This window comes from Anser cygnoides, chromosome 15, assembly GCF_040182565.1.
Source record: "Anser cygnoides isolate HZ-2024a breed goose chromosome 15, Taihu_goose_T2T_genome, whole genome shotgun sequence".
NCBI classification, from domain to species: Eukaryota; Metazoa; Chordata; class Aves; order Anseriformes; family Anatidae; genus Anser; species Anser cygnoides.
In genome coordinates this window covers 8045278-8072110 of record NC_089887.1, presented here as the reverse complement: position 1 = coordinate 8072110, position 26833 = coordinate 8045278, and the positions used below count along the sequence as shown (strand labels likewise).

At 41.6% G+C, this 26833-nt stretch overlaps 2 protein-coding genes and 1 non-coding gene across 6 annotated transcripts in view; all 3 read left to right on the top strand.

Moving 5' to 3' along the window:
- The window catches only part of EEF2K (eukaryotic elongation factor 2 kinase), a 32529-nt gene extending 19623 nt beyond the window's left edge, over positions 1-12906 (top strand). For all 3 annotated transcript variants that reach the window (XM_013177051.3, XM_013177050.3, XM_013177052.3), the window contains 11 exons: positions 1024-1156; positions 1880-2007; positions 2588-2789; positions 3032-3099; positions 3872-3949; positions 4776-4838; positions 6119-6253; positions 6637-6825; positions 7224-7348; positions 8759-8937; positions 9595-12906. In XM_013177051.3, coding sequence (XP_013032505.1) covers positions 1024-1156; positions 1880-2007; positions 2588-2789; positions 3032-3099; positions 3872-3949; positions 4776-4838; positions 6119-6253; positions 6637-6825; positions 7224-7348; positions 8759-8937; positions 9595-9704 — 1410 coding nt within the window. In that variant the 3' untranslated portion in view covers positions 9705-12906. The remainder of the gene's footprint in view (positions 1-1023; positions 1157-1879; positions 2008-2587; positions 2790-3031; positions 3100-3871; positions 3950-4775; positions 4839-6118; positions 6254-6636; positions 6826-7223; positions 7349-8758; positions 8938-9594) is intronic.
- Positions 12907-15107: 2201 nt separating this feature from the next.
- Positions 15108-15189, top strand: TRNAL-AAG (transfer RNA leucine (anticodon AAG)). Its single transcript has one exon. It is a non-coding gene; the product is annotated as a tRNA-Leu (tRNA).
- A 49-nt stretch (positions 15190-15238) lies between these two features.
- The window catches only part of POLR3E (RNA polymerase III subunit E), a 30085-nt gene continuing 18490 nt past the window's right edge, over positions 15239-26833 (top strand). Inside the window, exons 1-9 of one of the 2 annotated variants that reach the window (XR_010825071.1) lie at positions 15239-15394; positions 19425-19505; positions 20607-20657; positions 21955-22032; positions 23577-23692; positions 24485-24567; positions 25298-25405; positions 25875-25924; positions 26221-26340. Coding sequence is in view for 1 of the 2 variants with exons in the window: in XM_048067444.2 (XP_047923401.1) it covers positions 19470-19505; positions 20607-20657; positions 21955-22032; positions 23577-23692; positions 24485-24567; positions 25298-25405; positions 25875-25924; positions 26221-26340 (642 nt within the window). In the remaining variant the exon portion in view is untranslated. The remainder of the gene's footprint in view (positions 15395-19424; positions 19506-20606; positions 20658-21954; positions 22033-23576; positions 23693-24484; positions 24568-25297; positions 25406-25874; positions 25925-26220; positions 26341-26833) is intronic. The other variant, XM_048067444.2, reaches the window with a different exon arrangement.

Here is a 26833-nt window from a genome sequence, read left to right as displayed (position 1 = left end):
CTGGCAGCACTGTTTTGGAGGCCTTCCCAGAAGATCCTAATGTCTCAGCTTCATGCCAAAGAAAAGGGCTTTTTATACTTGATTCTTGGAACGCAGCATTTAAAGAGTACGAACATACATTTCACCATCTGATACACAAATGTAAAGGCAGATAGTGGAAGAAGAGTTCAAGGGATGCTCATGTTTTCCTTTTGCAAAATGGGGCAGAGCTTTGCCTGGTGGCAGCAGGAAGCAGTGTCCGAGGGCTGCAGAGCTTGTTGATTCACAGGCACAGCCAGGATTTTTATGCAGAAGTGATTCTGCACTGTCTCCAGAGCCCACTGTTATTCCCTCCACCCCCTGCTCCCCACTTCTTAAGGTGAAGACTGTAGTGGAAAATGGGATGTCCAGTGCTGGAAGGAGGAATAGAGCAGTCCACGCTGCACGTTCCCATTGCTGCCCTTCACCCTACTTCTTTCAGCCTTTCTCTGGGTGGGACCAGGTTGGAGAAGCAATGCCACAGAGGCAACAGATGCTCCTTTGTATTTAGTAGATGCATCTGAAATTTCCTTCCCAGTTTGGACCCTGGGGAGCAATTACTTCTTCCCCAGCAAATTCTTAATATTGAATTTAGCCACTGCATAGAATATTAGATATTCTGATAAAGTCTGAAGGGCAGTATTTAGTAAAAACAATTTTCCAGGGACTGTTAGTCCTTATGTTTTGCCCTCACTTAAAATTGGGGGCCAAATTCTGCTTGCTTGACTTGCATGATTTCACATGAGCTAATCAACCAGGACTTATATGAAAGCATAATCTCACTGTGACTATATAGGGATAAAAAACACCGTGTATATGTAGGGATAAAAATCCACTACATCCTTTTAGTTTCTTACCATTTTCATCATGATGTTCATACCAGTTCTATTTTGCTAGTGCGGTTATCTGATTTCGCTGGCCATTTGTAAGTGGTCGCAGTAAGTGTTGCTGTTCTCAGTAATTCAAGGGTGAATTTTCTCAGACATTTCCTGTGCTTCCTTGCAGGCCTTCAGTCACTTCACCTTTGAGCGCTCAGGACATCAGCTCATTATTGTTGATATCCAAGGAGTTGGAGATCTTTACACAGACCCTCAGATACATACAGAGAGTGGTACAGATTTTGGAGATGGCAACCTAGGTAAAATCTCTTATCCTGTTTGACAGGATAGTGGAAGCTTATTTTCTCTTCCTGCTGCATGCTGATTAGCAGCTATTGGCTGAGCAAGCAGGCACTTTTCTGAGGGCCTTGGAAACAGCTGCGGAACTTCTATTGTAAGCAGTCCTTGAACAGGGCAGCTGTCACACACAGGCAGATTTAAAATGGGAGCTTATCTTGGCTGGGGTCTGCTGGCCTACTATTAGACCAGACAAGTAATGAAATTAAGTAGCTTCCTGCGAGGTGAGAATGATTGTTCCTTTTAATTTCCTTGCTGTGTTGCAAGAATTGATACTGCCGAATATAGAGAGGTAAGTTTTGCATATTTTTAAAGCTCCATGTGTCCATACATGAAGTAATTCATAGGACACGACAAGTCTTGTAAGCAGGATCAGTTTTAGGCACGTGTTTCTTTGTTAACAATGCATCCAGTTTCGTTGGTTTATTATGTTCTGTGCATACATAGTTTTTGAAGAATTTGTAGGCTACTTTCACTTCATCTTCCAGAGAGACTAAAAAGCACTTACAGGATTTAAAACAGAAAATGAAAGTAGGTTGAGCACTGTACTAGGAAACATTTTTTTTCATTTTAGCTTTGCCTTTAGCTTCTTAGAAAATTATTTGGGACTTCTATCCTTTAATAAGTATGCCATCATATAAACTTTGAGTAAAAAGCTTATTCAATATTTTTTTTCAATGCCACAGGTGTTCGAGGTATGGCCTTATTCTTTCATTCTCATTCCTGCAACAAGATTTGCAAAAGCATGGGCCTTGCACCATTTGATCTTTCATCCAGAGAGAAGGATGCCTTGGATTATAATAACAAATTGCTTGTAAGTGCTTGATGGAAAAAAGTGTAGCTAAGCAGTATAGCTGATTTATTTTAACTTTAAAAGCCCTGTAAATAAAACTCTAATATTCTATTGACGTGGCAGATAAAAGCAGTTTAATCACTAATACAGCAGTTTAAAGTTGACTTATCCACACTTAGCTCTGAATTCATGCTGTAACTTTAATTAATAGGGAATCTTGCAAGACACATTTAGGACCAAGTTGATCTTTGAATGCTGAAATCACTAATAAGTTTTGCAGGTCACAACGCTAATTCAGGAAGAATAAAGAATAGAGCTGTTTGTCTTTAACTGACCTCAGCTTCAGTTGATATTTGTGAGACGGATTTGGTGGAACGTTTTGAATGAAATTCAGTCCTAAACAGAGCTCTCTCTGCAATAATGCTAGGACTTGATATTTTGTTGGGGTCTAGAACTTCTCAAAGCAAATAGTTATGTATACGTGTGTGTATTTACCCCCACTCTTGTAGAGGGTCCGTAATAAGCAGTCATGTTGGCCTGTGTAGCATACTCAGAATACAGTGAAGCATTATTCACAAGATTTTCTTGTTAATTTGCCAAGGAATCTGCTCAGACAATTCTACGTGGCACAGAGGAAAAATGTGGCAGCAGCCGGGTGAGAACAATTTCTGGTAGTCGGCCTCCTCTGCTGTCCCGCCTGTCTGAAAACTCTGGAGATGAGAGCATGAGCGATGTGGCATTTGACTCTCTACCCTGCTCTCCTTCTTCAGCAACACCTCACAGCCAAAAGATGGAAATGCTTCGTGAGTGAGCCTCATATATAACTTGGGGTTTCCAGAACATTTGGCGGTGACTTGTTTAATTACATAGGTTTTAAATACACAGCATGTTGTATTTAATCAGGTACTTCTGCGTAGATAATTAATGATTTTGTTTCTTTGGGATGCTTTTGTAAAATAACTGATAAAAGTAAGATGATGGCATCTAGAGCTTTCTTCTCAAGCATGTTATCCTTAAAATAAGATGCATATATTTTGCTTCCTAGATTGGCCAGTGTTTAATGAAGTAGATAACTTGGTTCACAAAGACTATGATCAGCTTGATAACCAAAGGGTGAGTGTCTTTCCAACAGAAAATGAGATTGCAGTTCCTTAATGTAATGAACTTCGAAGGATGGCTGGAAAGCTTTGTTCAGAAAGTATGTGAAGGCTCTCAGCCTGCTTTCAGTGCTGCAGATCACATTACCTGCATGGATTTGCTGTTTTTAATAATGTAAGAACATTTTATTTTAAAACAACAGTCTATTTATTTTTTTCTCCAGAAATTTACTTGCATCTGGTTTATTTTAACAGATAATTAAAGTATCTATTCCCCTGCCTGCATGTTGTGTCTTGGGCACTTTTGCCAGCTGAGATAGTATGAAGGCTAAACAGAACCCCTATTGATTAGGTCTCTGCAAATATTTACACTGTGGGATGTTAGAGAACCTCAACAGAGGAGACCGCAATATGTCTGCAATAATCCCTTTACAAAGAGATTTTTCCTACTCCAGGGCCCCAATACCAGCGGCTGTCCATTAATTAATTGCTTTATCTTTTAACTGCCTACGACTGAAAACAACATTAAATGGACTCTGGGTTTGATCAAGTATGCAAGTCCTTGATTATTTTTTTTATGTATCTAAGAAGGAACGTGAACTTGGACAGTGCCTTTTGGATCATTAAGTACCATTCTGCCTGTCAGCACAACATGTAATCCTTTTCATCCAGTATCCCAACGTACCTCATTGAACCTAGCAGAAGTTTTGCTCTCTGTGAAGTGTCAACCTGAGATCTTTACAAAGAGCAGTCCTAATGCTGCAATGCTTTCTTTTCATCTTCTGTAGGATTTTGAAAATGGTGGAGACAGTGGATATCCCAGTGAAAAGAGAAGTGAGTTAGAAGATCTGGATCATAGAGAGAGGGTAAGAACCTGAATGTGGGTTTAACAGAATTAGGCCTTCTGTTCATACTTGAAGAGATTCCACAGGAGAATCTCATTTTTATCCCTTTTGATCTAGACTTTGTAAATGGAAAAAACAGTTGGAAAGAAACTCCCACACATTGCAAAATTACTTATTCTTCTTGTGAATGTTAATGACACTTTTACAGGAAAAGCACTGTTTGTAATGGGGAGTTTAATTTCAAACATTACATTTGATTGCGTGTTGTAGGTTTATGTTTTTTTTGAAGTGTTCTTTATTGCATTTGAGCAACATTGATTAATAGCCAGCTTCTTGTCATATTGAATCCATGAATATGACCTGTTTTCAGACACACTTAACTTCTCTACTTTCTATGACTTTATATGGTTTGAGGTTAATGAACAGAACTTAGTGTTGTTCTCAGTTAATAACATGCAACTTCAGAATTCCTGGGGCTTAGTTGGTTACTCATTTGAAGTAAAAACTTCAATAAATGTTTCTTTACCTGAAGACCTTAACTAGATGTTTAATTTTTAGATAGGGAAAGAGAATATTGCTTCCAAGGATACACCTGGTCATGTTTGAGTTGGCAAGGTATTTGTCATGGAATATATAGTTTACAGGATTAAAGCCTGGTTATGCCATATTCTTTACTGTTTCAGCATGTTCCTTTTTATATTGCAATACCACTGAGAGAAGAAAATCCATTGGAAACTATTTTGATCATTGTCTCCATTATTTTTGCTGGATAGGAGTGGTCTAGAAGGGTAACTGGCACGCATCAGTTGCTGTAAATTAAATGATGCAAATCTTTACATTAACATAGGGCCATTCAAACAACAACCGAAGACATGAATCTGATGAAGACAGTTTGGGAAGCTCTGCAAGGGTAAATAAAGCAGAAATGTTCATAGACAATGAGTTTACCACTCAGATTGTCCTTTGTTGCACTCATCTGCTGTCTAATATTACATCACTAAATCAGATGTCAATTTTCCCTCCTTTTCAGTTGCAGAATGTCTGTTTATAACAACTAACCACTCTACATTCTTTCCCTGTTTGTTTTTGCCTTTATTTTTCCATTAAAGAAAAACTATAAATAAATTGTTACCTCAGTAATTGGTCCCTAACATAAATTAGGGATTCCGCCTGGGTTTCTCACTTGAAATTGTAGTTCTATGGATTTTTTCTCCTTAACTAGATATTTAATTTCTGCACTTTATTTTTTTCAACTTGTCTTATACGTGGTTGGATAAGACTTTCAAAACCTGCAGTATTTGAAATATATGACAGTGGCTCTCTCCACTGTATATCTAACCAAGCTAGAAAAACAGACATACTTCTATGATTTTGCAAAATACAGCTTCTGTGATAATTAGTTTCTGTGGATATAAACTTAAGCAATTCTATTTTGCAAGGAAAGGAGAAAAAAAAAATTTTGACAGCAATGAATAATTTCATTAGATACACTTTTCAGAATTTCCTTGTAGTGGTTTATGTATTGTGGTTTCAGGAAATTGAAACAGCTTTAACAGGCTGAATTTCTGTGTCAGTAGCTTTCCCTATTGTGTTTTTGTGTGTACCTCCAATGGCTTACTTTCTGATAGGATTATTTTTTTTTTTTTTGGCTAGTACTTCTCATCCACCCATGAGGCTGAAAAGTTTTTTGGTCTTGTTTGTGCTAGTCATTCTGAGAAACATCAATACATGTATCTGCCTATCATCTTGTGTATTGTTACTTTTCATTCTTCTAGAATTGTTGAATGCAAGCAGCATTTAAAATATTTTTAACTGAAATTCTGACCAGAAAAGTATGGGTTTAATTTTTTGTGCATGGGAAACCTTAGTGCTTGCAGTGTGATTATCCAGGTACTTATTTTTGTAAGTACCTATTTCCTGATTCATAACTTAAAGGTGCTACTTTGCTTAGCTGCTGTCATTTAAGGGAGATATTTGTTGTTGTAGTGTGCTTCACTGTGTTTCTTCTTTGAAGAAACACAAACGCTTATTCAGCTGCTAACGTGACTTTTGAAAGCCATATCTTAGATGACAGTATTTACTAATAAATGATAGTATTAATGTAGGTTTTGATTTCTGGGTGGTAGTCCTTATGAATAATAAGTAAATTTTAATTTTGGAATAGAAATAATAGTATATCCCATGTTTCAGATCAGTGTGGAGAAATGGAATCTCTACAATTCTTCCAGAGTCCACATCCACAGACCATCCTGTGTCGCTCAAGAAATTCAGAGGCTTAATGCTCTAGAACTTGAAAAGAAAATTGGGAAGTCAATCCTTGGGAAGGTAGGATGGGTCTAGTAATTCTGTTCTTTCCAGCTGGAAAAAAGAGATCTTGTATTTATTACTTATTTTAGGTGCTTCCCTGCATGAATTAATTGTGCAGGTGAAAATAAATAACAAGTGTATAGTTTTCTGTCACCTAATCATATTTTATAAAGCATGTCTAAGCTCAGGAACCCATGTGTTCTGTTTGCTTTTGGACTTGCAATATCTGGGCTCCTTTGGCAAGGATCCTGCTGTTGATTCTGCAGTGATATCCATAACTAGATTTAAGTAGTCACCTCGGAGAAGTACTTTGTGCCTAAGTGAAGTATAGGCACAGGGCTTTTGAAGAATCAGATCTGTACTTAATACTTGTGTATCTTTCCTGTACTATTGCATTCTAGGTTCACCTGGCCATGGTTCGCTACCATGAGGCTGGACGTTTCTGTGAGAAAGACAAAGAATGGGATCAGGAGTCAGCTCTGTTTCACCTGGAGCATGCTGCAGACTGTGGGGAGCTGGAAGCCATCGTTGGGTTAGGACTCATGTGCTCTCAGCTGCCACATCACATTCTTTCTGAGGTTACTCTGGAGGTAAACAAGAAAAATGAAAGAGAAAAAACAAAATCCAGAATTGTGTTCCCCTGGAAAAAGAATATAAGAATAGGAGGAAATGGAGATAAAACAAAAGCCACAGTTAGGTGTTCTGTAGTCTCTTCAGAGAAAATAGGTGACTTTGTAGTTAAGGACTTAGACAAAGAACTAAAAATGCTGCTTGTTCATAATTTTGTGAGCAAGTCACTACATACCTTTTAGGAAACATTTTGAAGTGATCTTGACTATTCAGCTCCTCAGCAGTTCATGGCTGGGCCTGTTTCTCAGACATATTAAACACTTGCAGACATTACAGATGTGGAGAAACAGTGTTTAGTGTTAGAGGAAGGGATGATTTTACTTAGCATGTATTTTAGAGGTTTTGTCTCTTTTACTAGGACACAAAAGAGAACAGAAAAAAAGGATTTGATTACTTGCTGAGAGCAGCAGAAGCTGGAGACCGGCCTTCCATGATCCTGGTAGCAAGAGCATATGATACGGGTGTAAATCTTGGTTCAGACAGGTACTGTGCGCAACTGAGTAACCTAACTTGTATAATTGCTACATATCTTCCTTTCACATGAAGAGCTGTTATGTCATAATGCTGTGGAACAGTATTTTGGAGTTACTTCAAACTTAACTCGGGTATGAATAAAAAAAAAAAAAGGTTTTAGGCCATGATACATCAACACAGGAAGAAAATCAGAGACCTGATTTCTGCTACTGGGCATCCATATTTTGTCCACCCACATGCTTGATTTCAGCCCTCATACCAAGAGTTCCTTGTGATGAACGGTTTTCTTTGCTCTAAAGTTGGTGATAAAACTCCCTTGATTTCAGTGGGAGTTGCATAATTGAAAATCCTGGAGTCGGGGGGGATATTAACACAAGGTTCTCCTGGAGCAAGAGTACCTTAAAAATAAGTAAGAAATATTTCCAACTGCCATGTCTCCTCCCTAGTGATTTTTTAAAAGCAGTTTTTAAAAAGTGGTCTGTTTTTTTCCTAATTAAATTGTGAAAGAACCCAGAGAACAGGAGAAAATAAGTCATAAACTGACCATAGGCAAGATGCAGTCACATAAATGAAGTATTTGTCAATGTTAGTCTTCCATTTCTTCGCATAATAAAAGTAGAAATGGAGATTTGACAGGAGCATGGTCTTAAAGCTGAGGATATTACTTTTAACTAAGTATGATTTTAACTTTTATGAAGTATAAAAATGCACTTACCTCAGTAAGTCTCTTTTAGTTTAGCCAGCACTCCTATCTTGATAGGAGGGTTAGCAGCAGCACTTTGACTAACAAGTAGATCATAGTTTGCCAAAAGGCTACACAATATATTAGTTAGATTTTTTTAGCCTTTTAGATGAGTCTTTAAAAAATGGATAAATATAAATTGCCTTAAGTACAAATATAACAAGCGAGGATAACGATTTTTCTACTTTTGTATTGTAGCATGTGTTTGTTATTTACTTGTTTACTGTTTTGCATAACAGTGAACCTCTTGGCAGTAGTGAGATTCAAAATGATGTTAAGTTTCTCACTGAAGTGCACTGGGCATTTTCAGTGCAAAAGTAGCTATTTTTAAAGTATGAAACAAATTCTGCGACTTCAGTTTATTTCTGAATCAGTTATCTTCACAAACAGAAATACGAGACCTAAAGCATATAACTAGTAATGAAAGTTTGCTTAGGAGTTCAGCAAGGAACTTCATATAACTTCTCATCTGTTATTACTGCACAAAGTGACCCCATCCTCACTTTGCATTGTAGCACTATGTCACTATGCCGTTTGTGAGCTTCCGTGAGAACACTTGTGTTCCTGGAGACCACTAAAGACTCTGAGAATTTAGTGCAAAATAGAATTCTTAATCTCCAGTGCAAAGTGCATATGTTTCTTAATGTAACTGTCTTCTAAATGATGCTTAACTTTAGAGCACAGGATTGGAAGGAGGCGCTGTACTGGTACAATGCTGCCCTGAACATGACTGACTATGACGAGGGAGGTGAATATGATGGCACTCAAGATGAGCCCCGGTATCTGCTACTGGCCAGGGAAGCAGAGATGTTGATGACAGGAGGGTTCCACTTGGATAAGGATCCACAGAGATCAGGCAAGTCTGCATTTTTTCTGTAATCAGTAATCCTGCTTTTCCTTCTCCCCCAGCAGGTACCCCCAAAATTAATTTCCTGATTCAGCTGTTACAAAATGGCCAGAGGGTCAGTACCCTCAGATTTGTAGGTGGAGCTGTAATGACACTGGGTGATGTAAGGCTGAAAATGCTGAGAAAAGATTTTGCTGATGACAGGGTAGTGGGTGGTGCCTGGTCCAATCATGTGACATGCTGAGTGGCTAGCAAGCAACTTTCACTGCCTATGAAGCCACAGAACTGCAGGTTGCTGCTTGTATTTTGAGTTGCACCCATAACTTCCAGGTCCTACATAGCATTGTTTTATTCATTGTACAAATCTGTGTGTCAGGCATCTAAGTTTTTACGATCTTGTTGGTGGCTTCCATGGGCCAGGCATGTTTTATGATCCTTGTAAATACATCGAAGAGCCATCAGCAGCCAGGCCTGTAACCCTGAACTTAGGGGGAAAGCCAGATTCTCAGCTGGTGTAACTCTGCTGACAGTAGAATACACAGCTGCACTCAGATCTGGCTGTGTAGTTTGACTTCAGTTTCTCTTTTTGTCCTTTAATTGCTTCAGGATAAAGAGATGGTTTTACTTTATCCTGTCAACATGACTGGATGCTGTTTCCTCTTCTAGGTGAGCTCTACACAGAAGCAGCAGAAGCAGCAATGGAAGCTATGAAAGGCAGACTGGCAAATCAGTACTACCAAAAAGCAGAAGAGGCTTGGGCGATGATGGAAGAATGACATTGCAATTAAGCAGTTCTTGTATATAAAATTTTTTATATACACTGTGTTTGCAGCTAAAAAGATATATTTTTATGTGGCGTTACCAGTTTATTTTTCGTATTTTAGTTTTCTAACTTTTTGAGGGTGGAAATCCAAATGTAGGCAGTATGTAGGGTACCATAGTGCACTTCTGTTAGTGTTTTAAAGCTGTAATACAGACACACTTGACCTTTACGTACATACGTGTATATATATATGTATGTATACATATATACATACATATATATGAACTGTTAGAACTGAGTGGCCTGAATTTTGTCATTTCTTATTTGCTTTGGGAGAAGTGAAGCTGATGTCTGCTCGGGTTTCACATGTCCTGCTTTTCACATAGAAAATGATCAGTGTGTTTGCATTTTTCTTCTCGCCACACACAGAATATTTCATTTTTTCCTAAATTCACAGCATTTCTTCATTTTTGGTGTATCTCACCAAATTTGCATGTGGATGTAAATTTTCAATTTAAGCATGCCAAGCATGCAGCTACTCTTAATAAGTAGTCTCACTTCATCAATAGGCACTGCTTCCTTCTCAAACTAATTCCAGATAGAATCCATATGCTTTGGAGAGGAGGAGGGGGGGGGGGAAAAAAAAACCCTTCAGATTGGCAGTGAGGCTCTTCTGGGTACAATGTGTGATTACCAGCATTGCGTATTTTCAGAAAATCACTAATGTTCCTGATGAGGTGAGGAATCCAGCTACCTCTCTCATTTTTACCTTTTGTACCATATAATAACCTAGATGTGTAGAATTCTACTGATCTTACACAGTATTTGCCCAGTGATGTACAGTAGGAAGATCTATGATATATTAGTAACGTGTAGTTATTTTTACAGTGACATCTCAATTTTCAGCAAAGCTATGACGTTTCACTTGAAATGCTGGAAAGTGTGTTCTCATTTTCAGAGGGACATTTGAAAAACTTAGAGGATGTTGATTCACCCATTATTATAGAAAATATTTTATCTGGTTTAAATGGCTTTGTGTGTTTTATCTGCTGTCTTATGATTCATGAAGTAACTTCACATGATACTTCGTGATAGATTTGAGCTGATTGATGAAGGATATACACATAGCTTTACAAATTCCAGATTATGCTGGGTAACTTATTAAATACTACCGTACATTACAAAGCTTATTCTCCATGGAATTAGTGTTTGGGAGTTTTCATCTGAATTTTAGCATCCTCTCTTGTAGTTCACAACTAAACTTCCTAAAAGACAGTTCTGTTCTTCAGAAGAAACTGAGAATGGTTTAATGGTTTTAAATGTCAGTTACAGAAAATTACTGGTTTTAAGGAGAAAACATTATCCCCAAACACTTGAAATTTTGTATCCTGTTTGCATAACCTGAAAAGAGTAATGTAAGGACAAATACATGGTGGTGGTTTACTTATCATGGCACAGATAAAAATTTCTTCCAAATCCAGTATTTTATTCCAAAGCCACAGTGCCATCTGTACAGAGGACATAGCAGCTCTTGCTATTTCTTCATCTTGGTTAAGTCATTTTGCAGGAGGTTATGATGGAAGAAGCTTCATGCTGCCTCGGCCCTACAGTCTCCTGAGGATGTTGACTGGGATGAATAAAGGGCAGCTTTTTTGAAGTGCTGAGTATCTGCAGTGCTTAGCCAGTCTCATTTTAAAACAGGTTTTAAGAGTATGTGTAAAATCAAACAAGCTGCTAGATGATGTAGTTGATTTCATTGTGATTCCTTGCATTCATATACAAGGACTATTTCTTGTAAAACGTAGAAACTGTTCAAGAAACAGAAATTGGTTCTTCCTTTCCTTTGTGAGTGTCCCTGTCACTGGGCTCCAAAGTTGCACTCCCCATTTACTCTTTCTGGCAAGTGGATCTTAAATTATTGTTTAAACAATATCTAAGCATGATATTAGTAACAACTGTCACTGTCTGAAAGAGAGATGCTGGTGGTAAAGGAAGCGAGACAGAAAGATTTGAATCTCTTCCAGGAGAGAAGGATCCTTGGATTTTGTACTTCGGAGTAACCACCAAACAGTTGCAGCCGTGAGAGTGTCCTTGTAGCAGCCACATCATCTTGCCATAAAATGTAAGGAGTGCAGGAAATAAGTGCTTAGAATTTGTTTCTTTTAGAGCGAGTGCCTGATTCTGTGAGGGTACTAGATGAAGCTCTTCACCTACTAATGGAGAAATGTCTGTTTGTCCTCAGTTGGGTTTAGGTAGGTATTGCTAGGTACTAAAATAACCAAATTCTTTGGACGTAATATGCTGAAGTTGAGCTGGAGTTAGTAGGATCACAAGTTGGTTGGATGCTTTAAGTGCCTATCCAAAGTTCTGCTTTAGGTACCTAAGGTCTGTTTTGGATGTGGCCTTTTTGCTCTTTCAGTTCATAGCATTAAATGACTTGTCAGTGAAAAGTGAATGTGCTGCTCACCTCTGAAGACAGTCGAACAGTCAATATTTTGTGCAGAACTGATACAGTGTAGGCATTATAACTAATGCAGACAAAACGTTTTGTTTTCCACATAAGGTGTTAATGCTAAGTGTTTGAGGTTTTCCTAGAGAAGGAAGCATGTGTAACAACCCCACCAAGTATGTAGGGAAGAGAAGAGATTGAATGAGACCATCCAAAATATGTAAGTAAAGGACTCTAGAGTATAATTATTGACACTTCTTGACATAGTTTAATTTGCTAAGTTCAGTAGTTGCTAAATTTGCTGGCAGTTCTCTGTAGATCTGACATGCAAATGTATACACATGATTAATACTTTGTTTTCAAAGTCCTAAGGCGGTATATTATTTAGCTATACAATAAGTAGGACTGTCAATAATTCAAAAATTAAAATTGTTTACAGAAATATGCATAAGTTGTTCTATGACATTCTTTTGAAGAGAAACTATTTGATAGACTTTTTGAATGATACTGCTACATGCTGTATTTTTAATCTATTCACAATGAATAAATAATCTGTATTTTTTTTTAAATGTGAAAATAAATCTGAGGCTTGGCCTGGCATAATTTACCTGGGTGTAGCATTTCTGAATGTCATTGGGAGTGTTGCTTGGGTAAGGACAGCAAGATGGAAGCCTCTGTTTGTATACCAGACATGCAAATACTAATTGCCTGCATCATACTGTTTGTTTTTATTCTGGCTGGTCAATAAAGTTGTTCTGTTTTGTCACTTTTCTCAGTAGGGTTTTAGTCATTGCACATGGGGTGTTTGTTTGTTTTAATTTGCCAAAGTTCCATCCTACTATTGTAAGCCTCCAGAAATCCTTCTTTTTGTTCTTGTTCAATCCCTGTTCTCATTCACTTTCAACACTTGCAGGAATAACTCGGAGGAAATCACTAGATGTGTAACAAGAAAATCAGTGTTTTTATCAAGAAAACTAAAAGGTCGATGTGTTGATTTCTTTACATTTGATTACTCCTACAATGTCCGTAACTAATATGGAATAACGTAAGGACTGTAGCACTCACTGGCAGGACTGTTACAGACTCATCTGTATGCTTCCTGTCATTGCTCAGTCCTGAGAAAATAATGGAAATATTTGGTCTGGGAGATACAAGGTAGGAGTTCTTTGTAACGGGTATAGTATCTAATGATACTGTCATTTCAGTCTGATTTATTCCCCTTTCTGTGCTAGAATAAACTGATACTCGCCCTTTTAAGCTGTTAAAACTTACCGTTGCTTTTTTGTTGTTTTAATTGGACAAGTGTAATTCATTTTAACTGTATACTTTAAACAATATGAAATAGCAGACTCTTAAAAAAGCCCTGGTGGGGCCTCTTCACTCCACTCTTAGTGTCAGTAAGGTAGAAAAATAGTGAAACTTGGCATTGCAAGTCTTAAGCTTCAGCTGCTGTCTCTGAGAGCTGGAGTGTTTGGCAAGTCGAACAAAGGAAGTAGGGATTGCATCAGTCAGAAATCATGGAGACAGAATGCTTCCAGCTGAAGAGTATAAATAAGAAATGTCTGTCTCCTAATTACTGGTCTGTAGGACTGACTTGAATCTCGATATTTTCCTCACAGGTGTAATTTTACTTCTGAGAGTAGAGTGGCTGCTAACAGGTGAAGGTGTAGTTTAGGTGAGCCGAACCAGGACTTCTCATCTGCATTTTAAAAGGGAGGATTTTGCTTGAGCCTCCATTTGGATTCTAGGCCAGTGCTTCTGGTGGTGAGTCAGGCTGTTTTCAGGTTTAAGTCGGGGGAGGGGGGAGGTGTCTCATATGACGCCCACTCTGGGGGATCTGAACACTTTATGGAGGCAGCTCACCATGAGGTGTTGGTACTTCACAAAAGGTTTTGGGGCACCGAGCAGCCCTTTCAAGAACGCCCAGGAGCTGTGCTCCTGCCTGCAGCCTCTTGCCCCCCCCCCCCCCCCCCCCCCCCCCCCCCCCAAAGCTGCATCTCTGGGTGCCATGCACCCATGGGGATGTGCTGGGAGACAGCTGAGACAGCTTGCTCAGGCTCCTAAACCTCCCTGAATGTGTGAAACCGCAGCGGGGTGAGGATTCCCTTCACACCTACGTGCCCGTGCCCTTGTTCCACGGTACCTGTAGGCAGTGAAGGAAGGTTTTGGCCAGGCAGGGTCAGGCTTGGCAGCCCCCTTGAGGGGTGTTACAGGGACACACAGGCTCTGGGAGCAGCTGGGCCTGCCCCGGGAGGCAACGAGCTGAGGTGGCCAGGAGCCCTTGGGCAGGCTTATTCCTGCTCTTGTGTTTAAATGGACTGTTGTAACTACAGAATTAAAGTGGGCTGCATTAGCACATGCCGTCTTACCCTAGAAAAGCTGGTATTTTTTCCCAAATGCAATCCCACACGTCTAGTGAAGGGCCAGACCACCATGAATGCCCAAGAACCTGCCCCAGGCACCTTGCTGGGGCCCGGGGCCTGCTCGGCCTGCCACAGGGGTGTTGTGCGGGCTGCTGCGGCAAAGTCAGGGGGAAACAACCTGCCGAGTCTGGGCTTTCACTCTTCAACCGAAGTGGGGTTTGAGCTTTGCAGCAGCAGATCCCAACTCGTGTTTTTTACGTAGGTTTCTTTTTTAGACTTTCAGCCACCGGCAGGGCCACGGTGGCAGTGGTGGTGGTGGGGTGGGTGGGACCTGCCTCTTCCCTCACGGCTCGGGCGGGTCGGGAGGGGACCGGGATAGGGACAGGACAGGATGTTGAGGCGGGGATGTAAAAAAAATGAAAAAATAAAATAAACAAGGTTTTTTATTTTTGATGGGGAAATGGTGCGTAGAGGGAGCAGTTGCTCGGATGGGCTTTTGGAGATGTAGGGGCTACTAAAAACAAAAAATTAAAAAAAAAAAGTGAAAAATCGTGACAGGCTGGGTGTGCAGTAAAAGCGGTGCTGAAGCACACTCCTACATCCCGGTAGCGTGGCCGAGCGGTCTAAGGCGCTGGATTAAGGCTCCAGTCTCTTCGGGGGCGTGGGTTCGAATCCCACCGCTGCCAGTAGCTTTTTACCCTTTTGTTTTTTCCCCTGCCGCGGCCGCCCGCAGGAGCATTGTGGGTAGGAGGAGGGCCGCGGCCCCACGTGCCGCCCGCAGCGGCCCCAACATGGCCGCCGCCTGAGCGCCGCCCGCCCGCCTCGCCTCGCCACCGGGCACCGCCACCGGGCAGCCGGCGGCCCCGCCGCCCGCGCCAGCCCCTCGGCCAGGTAAGGCGGCAGCCGCCGCGTCCCTTCGGCCGCCCTCGGGGCCGTGCGGGTCCTGGAGGGGAGCGAGGGGAGCGCGGCCTGGGCTGAGGGGGCTCTGCCCCCCTGTGGGCGCTGTGAGGGCTGGGGGCGGCGGGGCCGTGACAGGAACGGGCGGGCGCGGGCTGCGGCCCCTCAGCTGCCCTCAGCGCGGGGCTGGGGCCGTTCTGCGGTGGGGGCGTTCGGCAGAGCCCTGCCCGGCTCTTCCTACTTCCAGTGGGTTCTCCTCGCCCCCGCCGTACGGCGGAGCTGGGCGGGGGGCAGTGGGCTCCTCGCCCCCCGGCAGGTCGCGGTGTCGGGAGGAAGCAGGCTCGCCAGCTGCCGGCCACGAAGAGGAGCCCGGCGGGGTGGGAGCTCCCGCCCGCTCCTGCAGGAGGTAGCAGGCAGCACCGGGCAGCTCCGAGCCTGCGCCTGGCGGAACGGGCCTAGCGCTTCGCTGCCTGCATGTCCAGGTGCTAAAGAAAGGTCTGTGCTTAGCGTGTTACCCCGAAACCCTGGGGGTGCGCTGCAGTGATACTGCCTCAGCACAGAGGTCCTGGTGCACAGAGGGGCCCTCGTCGGGTTCGCTGCCAGAAGATGACTGTGCAAAGCTGTGTGCAGACAGGCAAAGCGAGGAGAAACGGAGCAAGTAATTGGGTCAAAATTTTCGTTATCATAAGTGCTTGGAAGGTGCTTCAGCTTTTTTTGAAGCTTCCATTTTACAGTATGACATAGGCCACCCTGGCTTGGAGGATCGCTGCTGGGGCTTGACCAGGAGGCTCCCTGCAGAGAAAAGGTCCCGGTGCCAGAGGAAATTATGGTAGTGATTCAGAAGATGGCACTTCTGCCACCTCACTGGTGCATTATCTATCCTTTAAGGCACTGACAGGGCAGGAGTTCCAGGCCTTTCCTGCACTGCATAATTTTATGTGAAAAATATTTCAAGTTTTAGTGTTGGTATTTTAGGGGTCCGTGATACTGACAAATTCAGTGAAATGCTAGAACATTTCTTACTAAAAGTCTGTGTGTGACAGATGTCATGCAGGTTTGCAGTTATCCTACTTACAGTTATTTTAAAATCTTTGGTAATAAAAAGGGTAATTTTGGTACCCAAATGTCCTTCTAAGCTCAAACGTAGAGGTGGTATTCAGTTGCTTCATCCGTGTTTTACGCCTCTTTGGATGCTATTTTTCTTCACTGGTTCTAAATTGGTGATACTATGGGCAGCTAACGAGTGGTTAAATTAGTCCTAGTGTTGGTCCATTGCAAGAAAAATGAGATTTATACTTCTTGCCTCCATGCAAGGTGTTCTGAAGTTTAATGATTCATACTAATAACGTGCATTAATACGGCTTTGCACAGGAGAGTTCCTTTTTAGAGAAAACAATTCTGTCAAAGGAAAACTTGAAATAAATTCTCAGGTGACCATGCTTGATATCACCTAGTGTTTAATTCCATTTTGTTATTCTTGTGGCATTCATTTCTACATATGCCATATGTGCATATAGATGTAGAACTGCATCTGCATGCCTGTAATGAAAGCTTCGTTCTGATGCAGAGATTTCCTTCAAGTCGCATGAATATTATAAATTGTTCTGGGACATACTGCTTCCTATTTATAGACCTGCCATTCTGACACTCCAGTAAAAGCAACTGTAGTCATTCTTTATGCTTAAATGATTAAGAAAATTTGTAATCTTTGTAATCCAACATTTTCCATGAGTACCAACAGCTGGATTCACAAGGAGATGTCATGTAAAATTACATAAGCTGTGTTGGATGAGGGACCAGAAACCAGGTCCTTCAGGTTAGGTTTCTCTTTCTCTCCTTAGCCTTGGGAATTTTAATTTATATTTAGGAAAATGAAATAACTTCCTCAAGAGAGAAGGAGCTAGCACATAGCTGGCACTCAGGCCGTCAAAGAGGGAAGCGTGGATCCCAATCCTTCTGGGGCAAGGAGGGAGGGTTTGGACCCATGTCTTCCACCTCCTGGGTGTTACAGCGTGTGCTCGCACGTGGTGGGAAGCCTCCTGGCGTCATCTCTGTTCTGAATGAAAACTGCAGTCGCTCCATTTCGTGCACAGCCCCATCCTGTAGCTGACAGGCTGGCACTATGTGAGCCTGCTATATCAAGCCACTTGGGAGACGTGAGCAGGGGAAGCAAAACTGGAACTGACACGTCTCATTTTTTTAAAACAACACGTTCATGTTTGTATTGCTGGGACGAACGGAGTGCCTGGCGACAGAAAGCAGTGGTCACTCCCTCTGGTGTCACACCACCGTGGTTTTGCAGCATGAGCCCCAGCCTGTAGTTAACTGAGGATGCTGACTTCTAGCTGTGAAGGTTTTGCATTTCTCTGGGATAATTTCAAATACGATTCTGAAATATTATTGACACGGTATTAGGGTGGCAAGAGCTAGGGATACGTTGGTGTATAAAAGAACAGAAAGTTGCAGTTAAGCACTGGGGGGAGCACTTTTTGATAGTGGGGAACCTGAAAGTAACAAATCTGGAATTGTGTTTCTAGCAAGAATGGCAGAAACAGCGTGTATAAACCAGAGCTGTTGCCTGGATGGAAATTTACCCATGTGGTAATGTTAGCATTCAGATCCAGGTGCCTATTCAGCCTCTCTGAAAGGTTTCTTAGATAACTGCATGTTATTAACGTGATGTTTTGAGAAGCCTGTACATGTTTCAAAATATACTAAGCTGGTTAAATTAAGCGGTTGCTAGTGCGTTTGAAGAAAATCACCGCTGTCTTGGATGTAACATGCTGGCTTTAGTCTTTTGCAACCCTGTATTGCCAGCTGATGCTGGACGCTGCCTCATTTTCTTACTCTTCCTCTGTAGGAGGTCCAGCAAAGAAGCAAGCTGGCATCTGGGAGTAGAAGACAATGAGAGGGAGTTCCTGAACATAGGTCTCATTTCTTTGCCTGATTTTTCTTTGGTGTTAAAACTTCCTTGGTCAGTTTGTGAGAGGTCTTAGTTTTTATGCCTGTCTTGACCAGTACTGGCTGATCAATGGTCTCAAATGATGTGGACTGATTACGTTATCATGGTGGCATCCCAAATAATTCAGAAATCCTTATATTTGATTTCAGCAGGAAAAATTACTGTTGCTCTAGCTGAGGGACCGTTTTCTATTTGATGGCCTTAACGAGGCATGGCAGTGACTCCAGCACCAGGACTGACTGTGACTCACTGTTACAGAGCACCCACTCCTCCATTAATATTAGCCTCTTATTTTCTCTGGAGCTGGATGAGTTATGCCTCTTGTTCTGGTGATTGTAAAGGGTCCAGGAGAGGGCAAGGAGTGTGTCTTGGGGCTGTCACTTAGAAGCAGTCTGAGGGGTGGTAGGTCTGTGCTCAGCTAGGGGACAGGACTGCAACGTGTCATGTAGATGAAATCGAGACCAGCACGTTCTCAGACTGACTGGTCCTGAGCACAGGGTTTACACAACCTTTTCTCTTCTCCCAGCTCTTCAGCTGCTCTTCACTGTCTGCTTTCAAGGAAATTTTCTGAGCAGGAAGGCTAGTGAGCTGCACAGCACCGTCCTTAGTGACGGTGACAAGTGCCGCGGCTATTTCAGAGCTCACGTGTGCCGACTGACCCTCCAGTGCCCTGTGGATGTGCTGGCTGGCAAATCAGCTGCTACCAGGGGTTAACAGTAATGCGGTGTATAAAAGATGCACTTTGTGCAAGTACAGAAGGTCTGTCCTTCCATCTGCAGAGCACTGATTGAGTGCTTGCTTTCTTATGTAACTGCTGGTTTTCATAAAACCGCAGGAACTTAATTAGCTTTGAGATACTTGCTTGTCTTTTAAATTTGGTGCCAGTTGGTCAAGACTGGAGTATTAGGACCTTGTCATGCAAACACGTACGCTCCTTAAAAAAACAGACTAAACGGATTACCACTGGAAAAAAACACAAGTTAACATGAACAAATACTCTAGGCTACATGTTGTACGTGGCACAGATGTAGTGACTCATATGACATATCTGTTTTCTTTCAGATTGTGCAAAGGAATAAGCCAAGAAAAAGCTTTTTGTATCCTAGCATGGCAAATGAAGAAGATGATCCAATTATACAAGAGGTAAAAGTGTTGTGTCAGCAGTGATAGTACGTGAGGCTTCTCTTGTTTTTTGTTCTAGTTCCCGTTGTTCTTACATTGCTGAGACAACCTGTCATCAACGTCAGTGGTTGTCTGATAACCAGTGACTTGCCCTGTACAAGGGAATATGTTATATGGGCCAAGAATATGGCTCGTGCTACCTGTTGGACCAAAATAATGGTATCCATGTTGGCAGGCTCAGTAGGTAGATGCGCTCAGTTTTTTTATCCTTTGTAATCTTTCCACATCAGAAGAACACAGGTGGGGAACTTGCTGTGACCACTATGCGTTTTCATTGGCCCCATAGCTCTCTGGTAGGTGAGTCAAAAAAAAAAAAAAAAGAATGGTTTTGATGAATTAGTATCTGTTATATATGAAGCTAAAATATTTTCATGCCCTCCACTAAAAGAAGCAGTTGTGCTCTGATTCTGGACTTCTTTAAGGGACTGTTACCAAACAGCAGCCACAGTGTCCTGCTTACTTTGTGTTTGAATTCACACACCAGAGGTACAAGCAGGGGCAAGCTCATAAAAAGGACAAAAGCCCTGAAAAGTGGGAATTGACAGAAGTGTTTCCAAAGGTACCAAAAATGGAAGCTTCCATATGTGATATTCATGAAACATCTGTGAATTTTAGGTATCAGTGGCAAAATGCTAATACTAAATCAGATTTGGCTTGTGGGTGTGTCTTGTCTAGCTTGAAAGTTTTTATGACAAAATACTAGCAAGGAAGTTAACTTTCAGACATGTTGCCAGAGAGAACATCCTCTTCTTTCTCAGGCAAGGATTTTCCTGTTTCATATCAGATATTTGCCAAGTTTCCTTAGAAAGAAAAAATGCAGCTAGAGCCACTGTCTCCTGCCTCATCACAGTTTTGTTTTTTTATTTTAAAAGGCTGCTGAATTTCATGTCAAAATTGGTAGAGAGGAGACCTTTGCCAAGAGGGTCATAAATGCACTTTATATTACAATTCATAACAAAAAGCTAAACTTGACAGCATTTGAGCTCTAGGGATTGCACTTGTATCTGAAGTTCCATCTGTCATAGCTGTTATCTGATGAAGGTTGCTTCTTTTGCTTTTCAGATTGATGTGTTCCTGGCCAGAAGTCTACTGGAGAAGCTGTATCTTTTTCAGGTATTCCAGTTAACTTTTATTTAGTGAAAATTTGTTTAAAATAAATTGAATGAGCAATAACTTCACTTATTGGTTCAGCCTGCCAAGATCTTGGGTATAGGCAGACCTGTGTGGGTCTCAGCCAGTTGAAACACTTTGTATTAAATCATTTGTAAGAGAAGATTGATCATTTATGGCACAGACTTGTCATTAAATCATTCCCTTTAGCCACCCTGAGGGAGTTCTTCTAGTAGATGAGGTCGTTTTAATGTAGTTTGGATAGATCTGCAGTGTTTTGGCCATCCTCTGCCATCACTGATTTCTGACACCTTTACTGATTTCGTTAGGACTGGCCCTGTTTAAGGCAGTGTCGCCAGTATTCATAAACTGCTGTGAGTCATCAAAAGAGCCCCCTTATGTTGTGGAGATAGAACAGGTGATTAAAGGTGGAGATATGTTAGGAATTTGGAAGTCTATTTTCTATTCACTGAATTTCTCTAGTCAGCTTATCTTTGTTATTCACTTTTCCCATCTGCTAAGTGGGAGGTCTTTTGAGGCTGATGGATGAAATGTTCATTGTAAGCTGGTGATGCTCACTGGCAAAGCACTGCCTGCTGCCCAGGTCCTCTGCACAGCACGTGCCACGTGCTGACACAGACTGCGTAGCCTTGCCTCCTGGAGACTCGCAGTTGCTCCGTTTCAGGTGTGAGCTTTGTTTCGTAAGGGGTTCCTGTGGGGGTTCTGGAGAAATGGCAGCTCTGAGCAGGCTACAGCTGTGGCTGGGAGATTCCATCTGGGTACCACACTGTCTTCTCAGCATTCCCACATGGTTCAGGAAGGAGGACCATGTGGCTAAACCTGGCTTTAGAGTCCCGACTGGCTACGTGTTGACTGTGTCCTATAGACTAACGCTGCTGGTAAAAATCCACAAATATTTTATTTTTAGGTAAATAAATATCCAGAGAGTTAATATTGAGGGACGCTTTTTTAATGGCTTCTATCATTTCCCTTTTTTTGCTGGACGAACGTGTGGTACCGTTTTCCCATTTTATAGTGTGTAGTGGGGGGGGTCGGGTGGGGTGGGAAGGTGGCTGGAGTAACAAGAGCAGAGGACTGAGGGGAAGGCAACAGGCTTTCTAGACCATACTCCCAAATGTGCTGATGACTCACAGGATCAGATTTCTTGATGTTTCATAACCATGGTGGTTCTATATGTGAGAAGCTCTGTATGTGAGAAGGCAGACAAGATTGAATTATTTTCTGTGAAGATCTTTGATCTTTAAATGAAGAATTCTTACAAAATTGATGTGTTTTTCAGTATCCGATTCGTCCAGCTTCTATGACATATGATGATGTTACGCATTTATCAGCGAAGATAAAACCAAAGCAGCAAAAGGTTGGTTATCATTTGAGCCCAGTTCATATAAGTTGCTTTATACTGTCCAGAATGTACTTCAGAAAATCACATTGTGCTGTTAAGCTGTTATGATTGTGCAGCTACTTGTGGGACCAGACCCCTGTGCTTGGAGGTATGAGAGTGTCTTTCATGGTATGTGTACTGTAGAGTTCAGACGAAAAATGGTTTATAAAGAGAGAAATTAAAGTCATGATGGAAAAAACACGTTCGATATAAAATAGAACCATTCAGGGAAACGTAGTTACAAATGCTAGGTCAGTCTTTACGAGCTTGATTTAAAAGGCCTGAGAAGGCCTTAGAAAAGGGTTGAAGTTTGGAAGCAAGGTTTGTCTTTCAGTGTTACTGTGAGTATTGATTCCTCTCTTGCTGCCTGTGAATCATCAAAAGTCCTTTTTAAAGTCAGTGGGGTTGTATGGGTAGTGAAAGTAGAACCAAAGCCAGAATTATTATACTTGCCTACAAAAATGTATTCTGAACCTGTGGCTATGATTTAAAAATGCCTTACCATGTAAAAATGCAGAAATATGTTTGATATCAGGATGATGGCTAAAGTGAGTGTGTGTGTGTGAACTTTGGAGTTAGGGTGCATGTTGTGTTAAGGAAGTTTATTAAAATTAGCAAACATTTGCACTGTAAGCACTGTGTAGACTCATAAATCTTCCATCTCAGCCAGGGACTTGTAACTATAGTTCAGTTTACAAGTAACGTAAAGGGGGAAAAAAAGTGAGGTAACAGCTGTAATATATGAATTTATAAGGGCTTTGGCACACCCTGAGGGAAAATAATTGTATAGTTTCAGTGTAAGAAGAGAAGTGCTATACAGGAAAACACTTACTTTTGAACATTTGTCTGAACTTTAAAGTTTTAGAGTGCAAATAGTTCTCCTTGTAAATAAAAGTTGGGAGTTCATTTCTGTACTTGGACCAGTGTAAATTAAGAATAACTGTGAAGTCAGCACGCAGTGCTGCAGTCTTAAACTGAGCAGAATCGAGCCCATTGCCTCTGAGGAGGACATAGTTAATTCATACCAAGTGGTATGAAACTGGAAAGAAACATGCCTTAGGTTTAGGAGGCTATGAATGGATCCTCACTGATGGGGAGGTTGGAAAAATATTTGTGTATTTCATTTCTACTGCTAAGTAAACTGGACTGATAATGCAGTGGAAGATAAACTAGAAAAGTGAGAAAGTTTGTCAGGGTTGGCTAAGAACTCTCAGTTTTCTGCTTCCCTTTATTTACATGGGAGGCGATGCATCTCTAGCCTGTTGCTAAAGTGTTCCCACTCTACAAAAGCTTTTATTTTCATATATATATATATGAAAATATATATACACAGATATATATAAATATATGTGCTCAACTTTATGTATGAGAATTGCCTTGTGGATTTTGAATGGTGCTGCTTACATATTTAAATTTGCTGTAAACCAGTGGAAATGTTCTCAAGCATTGCATTGAAGTTTACTGTGGCAGAACCCCAAATGAATCAATTAATTATCTGTTTGTCCTTTCATGTTATTTAGGTTGAACTTGAAATGGCCATTGACACTTTGAATCCGAACTACTGTCGCAGCAAAGGAGAACAGATTGCCCTCAATGTAGATGGCACGTGTACAGATGAAACAAATACTTATTCCTCGTAGGTGTCCTCTTTGCCTTCATTTCCTTTTTGTGGTGGGTATAGATACATGCGTGTCCACCAGGGCTTTGGGGAAAAGTGAAAAAAAGTGGATGTGCAATCTCAGGGGGTGCATTGAACACTAAGTTACAAAGCAAGAATTCTCTGAAGTAACCTGTGTTTTTTGGTGTCCTTGTTTAATTACGGACTGCAAGCAGAAAGATGAGTATATATTTATTTCATAGAATCGAACAGTCGTTGGTGTTGGAAAACACCCTCAGGATTGTCAAGTCTAACCATCAACCTGACCTATAAAGTCTCATCTCGACTTCCTTCTGCTGCAGACCAGGATGCCATTGGCCTCCTTGGCCACCTGGGCACACTGCTGCCTCATGTTCATCTGGTTGTTGACCCACGCCCCCAGGTCCTTCTCTGCTGGGCAGCTTTGCAGCCACCCCTCCCCAAGGCTGGCCCACTGCATGGGGTTGTTATGACCCAGGTGCAGGGCCTGGCACTAGCATTTGTTGAATGCCACATGGTTGGACTCAGTGCATTGATCCTACCTAGGCTGCACAGCCTTTCTACCCCAGAGCAGATCAATAGTCCTGCCTCACTTGGTGTCATCTGCAGGCTTATTAAGGGTGCACTCAATCCCCTCATCCAGACCATTGATTAAAATGTTAAACAAAAATGGCCCCGATATTTGCTGCATTTGTTATTAGACCATTTTGGGAATCAGTGATTTCATACCTTTAACATCTGAATGCCTCGTTGCCTGTACAATGTAATCTTACAGCATTCATCTCTTTGCAGGAAGCTGATGGACAAACAAACTTTCTGCTCGTCGCAAGCTGCAAGTAATGTTTCCCGCTATGCAGCTGCTGTTTATAGAAAAGGTGACTTTATTTTGCTAACCTCTCGCATCAGTGAAACGTTCATTCCTGAGTTAAAATATAAAATAAATAAAATTCCTGTTTTTTCTGTGTTTTCAGTAGCATAGGCTCATATTTAACTGGTGCTTCTCTGAATAAAAGAAAAGTTTACCTTATCAATGTCCCCAGAGTCCTTGAGGAGGTCCAGCAAAGCTGTAAATAATATAGCAGAACACTGTAGGTTAGTAAATGCCTCCAAGATCTTAACAGTTCCTGAAGGCTGAAATACACGTTTGTAGTTTAAATTTATTTTTCTTACTTATATTATCATCTCCATCTGATTGTGGCTGTTTTATTTTCCTGTTCAATGCTTTCTGCCCTTCCCTTGTTTCCTCATGCCATTGCAGAGTTTTGATATGAGGATCATTTGAGGTGAAAATAGGTAGATTGTCTTCAGTGATGTCTATTTTACTACTAGTCTCCTAAAGGATAGGTCAGATCTGAGCCAGAATGAGGCTCTCTGTAAGATCTGGCTCCAACACAAGGAGGAAAGTGACAGAAATAGGTCTTGATTTTTCATACTCCTTTGAAATTCTGAGCACTGGATGAATTTTTCACATCAATCCCTTTGTAGTGTATTAAACGTTTATGTTTGATGGAAGCTCTACCATTACAGAGGTGGTGAGATAATGAAAGTGCTGTCCTTGTGCGCTGGAAAATAAGAATTTTAACTTATGTCACTTCTCTTTTTCAGGTGAACTTCACCTGACTCCACTACATGGAATTCTTCAGCTGAGGCCAAGTTTCACCTACTTGGACAAAGCTGATGCAAAACACCGAGAAAGAGAAGCTGCTAATGAAGGTAAATGCTACGTGAATTGTGTTTCCTTTTGAAAGGTAGGGTACAAGTCCTCTCTACAATTTTATTCATAAGAGTCACTGTATTCCGAAGGTGTGTTTAAAACAATAGCATACCGATCGCAAAGCCATTTCTTGGCCAGATTGTTTTCCTGATCACATTTTCAGTGTAGCTGCATCAGCACTTTTGTGGGCATGGTGGAGCAGGTTGGCAGAGGGACAGGAGGCAGTGGGTAGTTCCAAAGGGCAGCAGTACAAAGTGTCACCCCTGCCAGTGAAAAGTAGCCCTGCAAACCTCATGGGAGCTGTTTCTCCTGTCATAGGAGTGGTGTGGTGCTGTCATACACTACGTAGTTTAGAAAGCTGTAGCTGCTAGTTCTGCCTTCTGCCAGAGTTGGCCTCCAAACAGCTATAGATTGGCTTTGGTTGTTTTATTGCAATGGTGTTCTTATCCTGCTGTGTTTTCTTGGCAGGTGGTGATTCATCTCAGGATGAAGCTGAAGATGATGTTAAGCAAATTACTGTATGTCCAAATTTCCTTTTCGTAATAGGTCAGGGAACAGTTCACGAGAAAGCATGCTAATTCATACCCAGATAAAAGGGCAGAAAGCCTCAGCTGGTTCTGGTGACCCTGGGCTTGGGTGGGGAGGCAAGATGGACTTGAAGCTGTTGCACAAGTATAAAGATGGCACTGACACCAAGGGCTGATTCATTTGAGCTAGGGCCTCTAGCTTTTGTTATTTATGTGCCAGATAGGTAACACAGATCTTCTGTTTCAAGGGTTTTGGGGCTATATGTAACGATACCCAAATCTTCTAGGTACGGTTCTCCCGCCCTGAGACCGAACAAGCTCGTCAACGACGTGTTCAGTCCTATGAGTTCCTGCAGAAGAGACAAGCAGAAGAGCACTGGGTTCATCTACATTATTATGGCTTGAAGGTAGGTGTGTGCTGGCTGCTGAGGAGACCTGGTGGGCCTGAAGGCTCAGCCGAGTTAAATCTGGGTCCATGGGATCAGGGAATCAACAAAAGATGAGAAAGGTTGGTCTGTAAGCTCGAACTGCCCCTGCAGTGCTCTGTACCTCCTCTGCTGGATAATGTTTTGGGGTCTCCATACTGGAGAAGGTTTAAAATTGAGAGTTGGACAGACACAAAGGGGTGCGGCTTGGGGCCTAAATCCAAGAATTACTTGGGTCTTGACTTATGAACCAGACTTTGTAAAACAGCCAGGGAACCCAGTCAATTAAGTGTCATAAATCCTGACCTGACATGCATGTCTGTCAGGAGATTTTGAGGTCACATCACCTGAAATGTTTCTACATCACGGGAGCATCATTCAAAAAGGTTGAAAACAGAGCATCAGTTAGTGAGGTGGAACGCTTGAATGGTGCAGTAGTGACAGGGTGACCATCTGTCTGGCTTTTTGCGTTTTC